The sequence below is a fragment of the Anopheles darlingi genome, chromosome 2 (assembly GCF_943734745.1).
Source record: "Anopheles darlingi chromosome 2, idAnoDarlMG_H_01, whole genome shotgun sequence".
Classification (NCBI taxonomy): Eukaryota; Metazoa; Arthropoda; class Insecta; order Diptera; family Culicidae; genus Anopheles; species Anopheles darlingi.
Genome location: NC_064874.1, coordinates 44,520,313 through 44,533,251, shown reverse-complemented (window position 1 = coordinate 44,533,251; position 12,939 = coordinate 44,520,313). Strand labels below are relative to the sequence as shown.

Below are 12,939 nucleotides of genomic sequence, written 5' to 3'. Positions count from 1 at the left end.
ATGTTTGGCAACCGATGTCATTAAGTTAAGACTCAGCTTTCAGCTTGGTAGGAGCGTAATGAGTTTCAGCGAACTTTACAAAATCTCTAGCTCGATGCGCCCTGACAATCCCTTACTTTTATTTCAGTTAATAGATGGTTTTTTAAATATATTTTTTAAAAAAATGTATACCCGAATGTTTAAAGTTTGTATAGAATACGTCTTAAAATTCCGGTGTCTTTGGCCAATAAATATCAAATCCCAGAAATTGCAACAACTTAAACCCCTTTTAAACTTCAGTACCGATAGCTCTCTTACCCTTGTTGGTACCTCTAAAACACAATAGTAACCATCAAACATTGTATCAACTATTTTATCTCTAACAAAAAGTCATTCAGTTATACAAACTGAAAGAATAACGATATTTCTCAGTAGTATAATCGGAAAACACACGTTTAATAGTGAGTGATTGAAAACTGCAGCAGCATAACTAGCAAATTAAAATAACTTATTATTTTTGAGTAGTTATTTATTTCATTGGTATTAATTATGAAATCCATGGTTTTAAAATGTTCCAAAAATTAAATCTGTCCAATAGCGCTTTTGACCCATATAAACGATTCATTCCTGATTTTTCCATACAATCCTCGGCACTTATAGTTTGTTATGAACGTGCTGCACGGTTCTTAAAAACACTGAATCCATTGATTTTTAGCTATTATCATTCAACTCTCGCCCGATCTTACAACAGATGGAAGCAATAGAAGTTCAGACTGCGGGTCAAACGCTGGATGCAGCTCAATTTTCTTAAAAGCATGGCAGCGACCTGAACGCACTCGCACCGGCAGTCTTAGTAATTGACAGAAAGCAAAGAGATGACACGATGATGACACGGCAAAGATAAGATGACACGAACAAAATCATTTGCGAAGTGTTGTATGAAAGTCACAAAAGAAACGGTTTTTTTTTTCAAACAAAACCTTGCTAGCTGAAAAGACAAAGAAATCCAATGCGATCTGATAACTTAAAGCGCTATGCTATTTTGAAGTACTGAACGATTAGCTATCGATAACATTTAGTGCATTACACGCGAGGAAACATGTCGCAAACCCACTCATCATCGAATTGAAAATTGCTGAGTTGGATCAAAGGCTTACGAAATAATTGGCCAAATTACGAAGGGAAAGCATCTATTCAATAAGCAATTTGCAATTCTCCAACAACCGCCTAAATTAATTGTTTGATTGAACGCCCTATGCAAACTAAGGTACTGCAGTATCTAATGTTTTATTAAGAAATTCCCCATTATTTACGAGGTATTCTTACACTTTTTACATTGATAACAATGCACTACGAAAAGAATGATCCTCTTCTTCCTTTTTATTCTATCATATTATGGCCACAGAATTCAACGCAGTAACCATTGCACCACCTTTTAGTACACATTTAGTACAGCGAACTAAAAAGCAGACCATCATGGCCATCATGTCTGATAGTGAAGTGGATGTTAAGAACCCCACAAAACGAAGGCAAATAGTGCTATTGCAAACACAAAAAAGGACCTCCCTGGGCCCCCTGCTCCGTTGAATGAGATTTACATTTCACAAAGCGCTCGCTCCCATCTTTCATCATCATCACTTGGCGCACCGACCGGAATGTCATTGTTTTTCGTCCACGCAGCATGCTGTGACACGGTGCAGAACACACCAGCGTTCCGGCTGGTATGCCAACCGCCATCAAATCCACTATTGATTAGGATGTCCCCGCGGTGCAACAAAAGGGAACATGGGTGATCAACCATGTTTTACAGCCATTGTTCACTGACAGCCGGGGCTGACTCGTTGGTTGGCTGGCTGGTGATTCACTCAGGCGAGCATAATTCTTTTTCTTTTTCCCACTCGCGACGAGCTTTTCAAAATCTGCCTTCGATTCACCAGCACCAAACTTGGCAAGAGGGCGGGAGGATTAGATATCGTTTGGTTTGCTGTTCGCCCAAGGTTTGCTTTACCATCGACCGTATGGCCATTCTCACCTCATCGGTGTCGCTCGAAATCCAGATGAATGAATGATTCATTGCGCGAGGAATGCAAACGACCAGCAGCGCAGCAGCTTCGGCGAACGACCAGCACTGGAGTGGCTGGTCACGGTTTAAACGGGAGGGGGTGCAACGGGGTGAATCCTTAGAAAGCCATTTTTCAACAAGCGCACAAGACACAAGACAACACTTCCGGCGAACAATGGCGTGGTTCCGGTGCGCAAGTATTTGCGAGAGCGTTTCGCCACCGCCAACCACCCGGTCAGCATCACTGGGCGATAATCTCTCACTTAAACTCCTGCCAGGCGCTGATAAATGATCTCACTTTCGTCCTGGCGTCTGTCCTTTGTTGGTCCACTGCACTGCAAACCGGACGGACGGCACAGCAGGATGCCATCGATGCTCCACGTGGCGACGACGATGACGACGATGACGACGGGGCTGGCGTATGGTGATGATGAAGATGAACCTGACACGAACCGAAGCAATGGCTCGAGTGGGTTCGAGGACTCTTCGCCTTGGGGCTAATCATTGTCATCCGTTATCCAGGCTATCGGTGCTACGGTGACTACTGTCTCACCAACTGCCGGCACTCTTTATTCATAATTAATGGCAAATGATTAATGGAGAGAGAGACAGAGAGAGAGAGAGCGACCCGGTGGTGCATTGACTGTTGCTGCCAGCGGTGAAGAGTGGAGAAGTGTTTCATTTTGTATCGCCGCTTGTCAGTGATCCCCACAGCATAAGAAAGGACACCACAAAAACCTTTCCCTCGTCCTGCTCTTGGTGTTTGTGGCTCGAAAAAATGGGTTATTTTTAATCTCTCCTTCTGGTTTCCATGTTTAATTTTAAGGGTTTAACCACAGCACACCAAGAACAATGGCTTTCCTTTGTGGTCTTATGGTCTTTTGGAACATTCAGGGGACACATTTAAGCTGCACTGTTGCTGCATATAGGAAATGGAAGTGAAATGGTACGATAATTTAATGAAAAGCGTAATTAAGATGTAGTTCAAAAATCGAGCATAAAGGAGAAGGGCTTTAAATTAATTCAAAAAGATACAGTGAAATACTGAAGAGATTAATTTACATTCGCAACATCCGCTATATTCACATAAATACAACCAATTACCTTAATTCACTTCCATTTTGCAGTTATTTCTCACAAAAAACCCAAAACATCCAAAGAGTAAAACCAAACACAGGCACAGCCGTATCGTTTCATTCGGATTCCTTTTTATTTAACCAATTTGCACACATCTTGCTCTTCAATCTGTAAAGAACATCGCCATCATTATCATCACCATCGGCATCCTCATCACCAACCTCTGGTTTTTTTTTTCTTCTTCATCCAGCAGCATACCATCGCTACGCGTTTGACCGTGTTTGGCATGGCCGATGGGCATTCGGCAACGGAAAGTTATGAAAATATTTTCGAAATCCCCTCACCCTACAGCCCTCGGTCCTACCGCACGATAAGCATCATCGACAAACAACGCTGCGCTGCAATTGCGCTACTCCAATGATCCGTCACCGTTTGTCATACGCTTGTTTTGGGGAATATAGTACGCACCGAGTTGCGTCATTTCGCACGCTGCGGATTACAGAATTTTCATTTTTCACTTTAGACACTTGAATCGTATTTGCAGCATGCGCATCACCATCGCACTCTCCCTCTTTCTCTTTCTCTCTCTCTCTCTCTTTTTTTCTCTCTCTCTGTTTCTTTCTCTCACTCGCTTTTCACGATCGCTCTTTCTATTTTTCCCTTTCTCTCTTCTTTTCTTTTCATTTTTCTTTTTTCTATTTTCTATCTTGTTTTTTTTTTTCAATCTCGTTCGCTTATGTCCTACACTCTGTGTCTATACAAAAAACCCACCTAACGTATTCATGATTCCACGGATTTTTTTTCACCCTTTTCCGGTTTTTTCCGTTTATGATTCTCATCATTCATCTTTGATTATATTACGGATTTTTCTATTTTCCCACTGCACCGTGTCTGTCTTTGTGTGTATGTCGCTGCGTGGTGTATGCTGTTATGTTATGTATGATTTGCTGCTATCAACTGTTGGCTTTGTTCTGTCATTGTAATTGGGGTGTATTCTTTTGGGTGTATCATTAGGGCCTAGGGTCAACATTTCACTGTTTTGGTAGCTGCCTTTCAGCTGCCAACTCCCACCCCGCTTTCCACCCTCCGAAACATGGCTGAAAGTTTAGAGTTTAAGTTTAATTTTGCGTTTTTTTTCCATATGCCAGCGGAATTTGTGGGAGAATTTGGGGTTTTCATAATGCTATTCCCTCTCCCTTTCCCCGTTTCTTTCGACTTTCCACTTTCCTTTCCTCTGCACTTAGCTAATTACATTAACAAATTGGGGATTAGAGTTTCATATATGTATATTTATATATAACCATGGCTCTCCTTTCCATCCGCTGTTCATTCATTCAAATGGCGGCAACAGACGGATCCTGGGAGCGTCCCATCGCTCGGTACACCATCTCGAAGAAATTCCACCGTTAACGAACGCACGCACACCATTTGCAAGCACCGCAGCCGGATCCAGAATGGTTGTGGTTTGGAGAAAATTGCGGTTCTATTGACGTAACGTGACGCGCGTCCCTCTCCTACATCGAATGGGAATGGAATCGAAACGCAAAGCGTGATTGATGCTTTCGCTGCAAGTGGGTTTTGGGAGTTCAAAAGTTGGAATAAAAAACAAACGAAATTCGCGTAAAGGGGCCGAATAGTCGCGCACACACACACACGCGCGCGCGTGCCATTGCCGCTGATAGCTAAAGTAGTTCCCCATTCCCTCTCGTCCCCGTTTTGCCTGTTTCTTTTTTTCTGGCGCCGTTTTCCCATTTCCGCTAGCACTTAACCGTAACAGCTATATACACAGAATCATCTATTTATCGTTATGTTCAAGTTGTACCTCTCTAATTCTACCGCTCTCTTGTCGCTCTTCTCTTTTTTTCATTTGCCCTTTCCTCTCTTCAATGATGCCGCCGCTCCTTCGGATGATGCTGCATGTGAGTGTGTTGCTGCACCTGCACCTGGCTGCGAACGTCGGTTTTCGGGGGCTTGTCGATTTCAGGACACGCGATCGCATACGAGTCAATCGTCCGATTGCCGGCGCGAAGCAGTGAACCGTGTAGAGGCAATGACAGCTCCCAACTCCCGTTAGTGGCCCCGCTCTCGGTGGGGGGGGGGGGGGAGAGAGACGATAAATAAATTTAAAATTAATTATAACCCGGTATCATGACGCGACTTCGCGGCCGCTTCGCATCGCAAGCCGCTAGCGACCAATCCAGCCGACCAATCGCTTACCAGTAACTAATGAACGGATAATTGATTTTCTGTCCAATTGGCCATCGGACTCATCAGCAGCTTTAGAACGCGCTCGGTGCACGGTGACAGTGTCATTAGTTTCATAAACAAGCCGATCACCCAGACAGCCAGATAGCCAGCCAGCCGGCATGCTGGTGTGACATCGAACGGGATATCTGATCCACGCAAATTGATGCCATTGATGTGATGCCACCCGATAGGCACATCAAGGCGCAAATGCAAATCGCGACGCGAAAGTCATCGATCACCAGCACCACCACCACACCACACACCACAACAACCTTGACGATTTATTTTCGTCCTGCCAATTGAAATTAATCAATTTATCCGACGCAATAAACAACAAACGCCGCGTCGCGAAAAATGGGTGTCCAACCGGGTGGCGCCAGGCCAGGGAATGATGGCCATAGGGCCTTGATTTGCAAGTCACATGCGCTAGCCAACGAGCTGGAAACAATTGGACCCCAAACTCCCGGCGGCTATTTTCCACCGCCTACTATGCGATCCGCGGCGTCGACGATCCGTAACATTTCCATCCTTTCCATAACCCAACCCGGTGAAAAAGGTGGGCCACGTGGTGCCTCCGGTAGCTTTTTTGCATTTGCATCGAAGCTTCACTTCATTGTGCTTTATGCAGCCTCCGGGGGGAGGGGATCCATCCATGAACGCGTGAAGACCCCCCTCCGAATCTCGGTTTTGCTTAATTCGAGCTGAATTTGTTATCTTAAAGCAATCGCTTTGCAACGTATCATGCTGCAACGAGGTGCCAGTAGTGCATTAAAGCAAACGTTTCGCTTCAGTTGCAATGTTTGTTGCGAAAACAAATTGCAGCACTGCTAATGCTGGCTGTTCGTTCCAGTAAGTGGTTTTATTTAATTGAAACATTTGACTTTACGTGCCTCACGTTTGTTGCTTTTGCATTTTGGTTATCACATGACGGTCAAAGGGACGCGAAAGGACTTAAGCATGATTCGATCGTAATTAAGCACGTTGGCGTTGATTTCAAATTCAATGTTTACACGCTCTCTCCATACACACCGGCACGTACCATACTCTCGAAGCTATCAGTTCGTTTCGGTAACCGTGTCGATCGTAACGTTTCTTTTGCAACTTTTCTGGTGATCGCCTATCACATGGCATTAACAGAGTTCAATTTCGCTCTCCAAACACCGATGGGTTACCCATTAAATGTTAAACGGAACATGTGGACAAGTGAAGCAGCAATAAGAAGAGCAAAACGAAAACGGTTTCAACGATCCAATTTGAGGTACAAAACGGTCGGTGAAAGCACCGTCCTCCCACCCCGTTACTCTGTTACTCATTCGCTCGCATTACAGTTCCGTTTAGTGCAGCCTTTTTCTGGGTTTTCACCCATTTTTTCCTGTCCTCTCTTTTTTCTCTTGCTTTTTTTCTCTCTCTCGTTCTCTCTCTTCTTCTCTCTGTTGCAAGTCCAGTGTGATCGGGCAATCGAAACATCAAAAGAAAGCGCACCAGCGCACCAAGCATAACTTCATTTATTCATTTTCAATTAAATTTTCGCTCAACCCCGGGGCAACATCGGGTTCGCGCGACCGTTCTCCGTGACCTCGATATGCACTAGCATCATCCCAAGCATCCGGTGCATCATCACCATCATCATTATCAGTTCGATGGTTCGTTCGGCTTGATTGCGCCAAATGACCAGAGGCAGGGAAGCAGCTACTGCAGCTCCTTTTAGGGGAGATCCTATCGCGACTGATTGAACCTTTGCAGCGATATTCCTTCTTTTGGCGCATTTTGGAAAAATATTTCGTACTCAATAGAGTCTGAGACTAACCTTCCTTTGATAATGCCAACATTAGCAGAACGAACGACGAGGACGACGACGACAAACGGTCACAATAATTGCGATACGTTTGGGAAACGGAATCGTTTGCCAATAGCACTGTTGGCTCACGATTTGCATACCGATTGCATACCGATAGCTGGTGGCATGGTTGATTCCTATAGCATGATAGCTTGATGATGCCATTACACATACACACACACACACACACACACACACACACACACACACCATGTTTGCATTCGATTTTCGTAGCTAATTATTTTTCTGCCGGGTATCGTTAGATCGTCCTTTTTAAAATGCATCAACCGTGGAGATGCTGATGCTTTACTCGTGTTTCATTTTTTTTTTTGGTGTGAAAGGATCACGTACCAATGGTGCCGAACCGGGCCATTCCCGCATTGCTGAGTGGACATCAAACGCCAAACCTACGATGAACTCACCGCACCGATGAGTAAAGCGTTTCATATACCGGGAATATCGGCGAAAGTGTTTTGCGTGTTTATTGGATGTTGGAAATTACTCTTTGCACAACTCAGTGATGCAGTCGTTTCGATTGATTAGCCACCGGGAACCGGGGTTTTCCAGTGACCAGAGCGTAAATTGCACCGCCACAGGACATAGCAGCTTGATCGCGCGCACCCCCAAACCGTGCCCAAACCGATAATGACGTTCGCCAGAGACCTGCTGCACCACACTCATCATCATCATCATCATCAGCCGTATCATCACCATCAGCCACATCAGTATCGTCCTAATAATGATCATAATTATCTCATGGAACCATCGACACGATTGGTTACTACCATAACCTCATTCCCCTCTATCGGTTTACATTACATCATTAACATTATGTTTGGATTTCTGGCAATTTGACGGCAACGAAAGTCATTGGGAAGGGTGACAAGGGGAGTGTGGGTGGTATCAATATCAACACAAACCGTATTCCACGCATTTTCGATTACTACGGTCGCAACAACTGTTGCTGTTGCTGCTGCTGCTGCCGCCACCAATACTTCCAGTAAGCTCCGTTTGTGTTGTGTGTATTTGTGTCTGTTCTTGTGTTTGTGTGTACGTATGTGTGTCTCGGTAAGTGTGCTTGTAAAAATCCTTCAGTAGCGTTGCTAGTAGCAGTGAGTGCGTAATGAAAGTGTAGCAATGATTGTGGCCAGATAAGGGATTGCGCGTATCCCAATATGCTCAGCCAACCGATCAGCCGATCAGCAGCGGTAATCCAGCCTGCCTAACGGTCACAACGTCACTGCATTGCGGTCGTCCGATTAGCAAACTATCTTTGAAGGATCGAACTGGATGCTGGCGAGCTGTGACTGATGGTTTGGAAGTCCAGTGGAGCTCGATTGTGGAGCATCGTCAGCGCCAGTGTCACGAGAGTGATTGCGATCAGTAGCCAACCGGTTAGGCTGCCAGCAGGTCCTCCAGCGATGCCTGGCAATATCCTGGTGGCACTAGATGATGTCACTGTGAGAATAAGAAGAAAGAGAAGAAAAAGGAGAAGGCAAATTGATTATCAGATCATTTAAGAAACTAATACAAATACAAATACAAATACAAATTCGTAAATATGTATTCGTAATTGTGGTTATTAAATCTTTGATTCAAAGTTACATTTGTGAGAAAATTGGTATACGTTTGCTAGTAACAGTTACATTTTCGAAAGGAAGGAAGTATGTATGTTTGTTTTAAAGTGATTTTGGAGTGACTAAATTCTTGCAGCTTCAAGACCAACTGATTTATGTTATCAAATTTATGGCAAAAATGTACCATGTGCAGTATTTTATATTTAGTTTTTTTTTTAACTCTGGCGATGTAGAAATCCGGGTCAGTGTAAAATAAAACAAATATTGGTAGACCTAAACTAAGCCAAACAGGATCCAAAAAATAAGACAACATTTTGAGTGAATGTTGCTCAAAGCATAAACATTATGAGTTTAGGTTTAACGAGCAGTTATGCCATAAGGTTACATAGCTCGAGAGCTTACACTAAAAGCTACATGTAGAGTTACAAAACTGCTTAGGCTCCTAATACAAAAGGTTCGCAGATAAAACCGGAATTGAAACATTTAGAGTCTGCTTTAAAATACCATTTTCTACGAGAGAAGAGAATTCAGATCGATGTAACATTCCATGAGCCACTATTGATTGTCCGCTACAACACCTTTTCAAAAACATCAAAAATCAGAATAACATGCTGCCTTTATTTGATTTGCTAATTTATTTTCAACAAAATACATCAATTGAAATGAAATGAAGTTCAAATGCGAATGGTCCATATATTTTGTTTACCAAGCTATGCCGCTATTCACAAATGAATCTTTAAAAAGCTCTTTCGCTTCAATAATCCCTTCTCAATGATCAACGCATTATCACTGAACCGAGCCTCAGATACAACCACCCTCTCACACAGAGACCATTCCGGTAGCCAAGATCAATGAAAGCTGATCCCAATGTATCGAATGGTCGACGATTAATCAATTAAATCTCTCTTTGAAGATTCTTTTCAAACCCCAACCTCCTAGCCCCTTTTTTCTCTTTTGGTATCCTTTTGTGAGTTGCGCAAAACAGGATTTCCAGAGTCCTTTCCGGGCTATTCTTTTTCACTTTGAAAAAGCAACCATTTTTCCTAGAATGACTGCATTCCTCTTATTCCATCATTCACTGGCTGGGACACATTTATCTATCCTTTAATCATCTCTTCTAATCATCAACCGGGCACCAACACGTGGGACATTCACAACAACCAACCAAGCAAAAGAAGGCCTTCGTAATGCCTCACTAACCACCGGTTACACGTTTGGCTTTGATTTAAATTTAGACTTTCCAGGCGGCTCCCCTTGGATTCGCACCGAAGCGCAACCGATGACTTCCTTCCTTTCCTTTCCGCCCGGTGCTCAATACTTAAGCGAACGACCGGTTCAAGAAGCGCGCCCAAAGTTCTATCGTGCCGGAAACAACAGCAAAACCGGAGGCACGGGCCCGTGACCTGGTGACGAACATTCTTTCTCTCTCTCGATCCTCCGCGACAACGGCGGAAAAAAGAGCTCACGAAAGGCCACGAAAGATCAAATGCGTCCCAAAAAGGGCGAAGGAGCTCGCGAAGAAGAACAATGTCAATCCGGGTTACGTCGGCTGGAAGCGACCTCGAGTGCCGGAAAAATACACGAAACAATAGGGCCGGGAAACACAACGGGGTGGCCCTTGTCGTGTGTCTAATGTTGTGGACATGACCCTTCTCACTTCCTCACCCCGGGAAGCGCGAAGGCGAAGCGCCAAATCATCCTAATCAGATTGTCGGAAAAGCGTTATTCGGTTGATTAAGAGTGTGTGTGTGTGTGTGTGCGAGCCAGCTTTGGGCTGGCCCAAAATGGACACCGTGGCCCCTTTTCCATTGTCCAGAATTCGGTGTTCCGTATAACCTTCCTCCTCTCGCGAAGTTATTTCCACTTCTCTCACACGCATCTTGCGCCATGTCCGGAGAAGAACATCCGTACGCAACAACCACGGAGGTCTGTCCGCCTGTTCCGCTCATGGCGCAGTCATCGTGATGAGGTTGTAACTTTTTTCCCTCTTGGACTAAAGTCCAACGTCCCGCCGTACCATCGAAAGGACCGGAGCGGAACTAATATAATCCACTCCAATTGGCCCCAAATGTCCGTTTGATCATCCTTCCTTCCGCTATTCGCTCGCTCACGGCTGCTGCTGCCGCTGTTGCTGCTGCTGCTGTTCGTGGAGGCATGATAAATCAATTTCTTCCACCAGATCTTAAGGAGCCGCCTGACCGGTGGCGACGTCATGCGCCTGGTCCGGTGCGCTAGAGTAGTAGAAAGCACTAAAGCAGTAGTCAAAGCCGGGGACGGGGCTAAGTGTGGCCACCGGCTACTCGGCCGTGACGGGAAAAACATCTGTTGATTAGCTTTTGGGCCAATTTCAGCCCACCACCACCAGCGACCACTGATGAAGCTCCTGGGACACATTCCTCTCCCAGCGGAACGGGGGCGAGGCTTGAGACTCCTTGTAGTATGCCGGCAGGACGGTGGACACCGGTGGCGAAGTGCTGTGCGGTTCTAACGAAGCGACACAGCGTTTCCTAATGGTGGCAAGGCCATTAATCAAAGCCACAAGATAGTGCACGTCGATTTCTACTACTATTCTCGTCGCAGTTCTTTGATTGAGTTTTTCCCGTATTCCCGCAGTATTTCTCTATCTACTGTCGCTCGGCACTTCTTGGCGCGATTCTGTCTTTTTTTCTTTCTTTCTTTCTTTCTTTGCTGTGCCAGAGGAATGCGGACGTGGAATCGGGAAAGGAATTTGTTTTTCCCGAGCAACTGTTTGACAAACGCTGCGCAAATGGAAGGCGCAGAATGGAGGGAAGCATGGAATTGTTTCAACCGGTTCTTCCGGTTTCGATCGTGATTTCTTTGAATCGGGTGAACGAGTTGTTTAAGAAAAAATAGAAAAAAGGGGAAAACCCTGGAAGCTTACTCCAGTAGGTAGCTGCGAAGCAAATTGAAAGAGCATGATTGAGTTGCTGAGCTAAACAAAAAAACGGTCCTTGCGATAAAGAAACCGGGTTTTATACAAAAAAAAACTTTTCTAAAGATTTTTTTGTGATAGCTAACAATGGTAAATAAATTAAACGTACGGCTCGTTCGTCCTTATATATGTTTAAAAAAAAACAATGGTAAAAGCGATAAACGAATGATGTTTTAATGCTTCATGTATGACATGTTTGTAGAAATCAATCTTCATTTGCTGCAAGATTATTTTTTCTCTTTTAACATTAATAACAATTAGCTTTAACAACGGTGTTTATGCAAGACAGCATGTTACAATTATATACTGTAATGAAAACTATCTACAAAAAAAGGTCGCGAAAAAGTTTTATACGCTGCATATTTAATGCTTACGAAAACCCAGGGGCGTCTTGGAATACTTGAAGCTTTTCAAGATGCAGATCGGCAAATACTTTATGGATTAAAGATAATCAAACATCAGATCAACGCGTCAAGGCATTATAAGAGCCTTCGACATCTAATTGCTACAAAATAGTAAATACATGATTTTCATATATTGTAAAGGGGAAAAAAATTAATTGCCAGTGTATAAACCTTTACAATCTTCTTCACAATGAGCAGTGAGTTTTGCTGTAAAATACCAATAATCAATTTGAACCAAGTAATACCAAGTAAATTATAATACGACAAGAGTAGTGTTCTTATCAGAATTCTATTGAAATACGGAACGACAACACAGCATCCTGCAGTACTTCCATGGTTCAGGAATCCATTGAATCTACTCCTACTCTCAACATTTTCCACAAATCCGGTCTTTTATCGCTAGTTTATGTTCACAGTACGTTGCGTTTTCCAGCTACGCAATGATGTAATCTATCCTGTAAGCGATAAGCTGTAATCTAGGAAGTTTTTCCTGTTATTTTATCATCCACAGCAATCATGCATTCTCAGAAATATGCTCCAAGATTGTAGTTATTAAGAAGCAATGCTTGGAATAAATCTTAACTTATAATAGTTTCACAAAAATGTTATTATGATGCTAGCAAGCAAATGGTAAACATCAAAATTAAATCGGTTCAATTATGATTTGATGAGTTAAATTAGGACATAAAATGTTTCGTACATTTTTCCTGTATACCTTGATTAACTCAGCGGTAAATTAAGTTTCGAATCAACGTGAAAAAGCATAGACAAAATTCTTGTTCAAACAGATATACATACTCAAA

At 43.6% G+C, this 12,939-nt stretch overlaps 1 protein-coding gene across 1 annotated transcript in view; it reads right to left on the bottom strand.

Annotated features, from left to right (window-relative positions):
• Positions 1-5,223: 5,223 nt before the first annotated feature.
• Positions 5,224-12,939, bottom strand: part of LOC125949363 (uncharacterized) — a 117,788-nt gene continuing 110,072 nt past the window's right edge. The window contains exon 6 of the mRNA XM_049676331.1: positions 5,224-8,660. Coding sequence (XP_049532288.1) covers positions 8,470-8,660 — 191 coding nt within the window. The 3' untranslated portion in view covers positions 5,224-8,469. The remainder of the gene's footprint in view (positions 8,661-12,939) is intronic.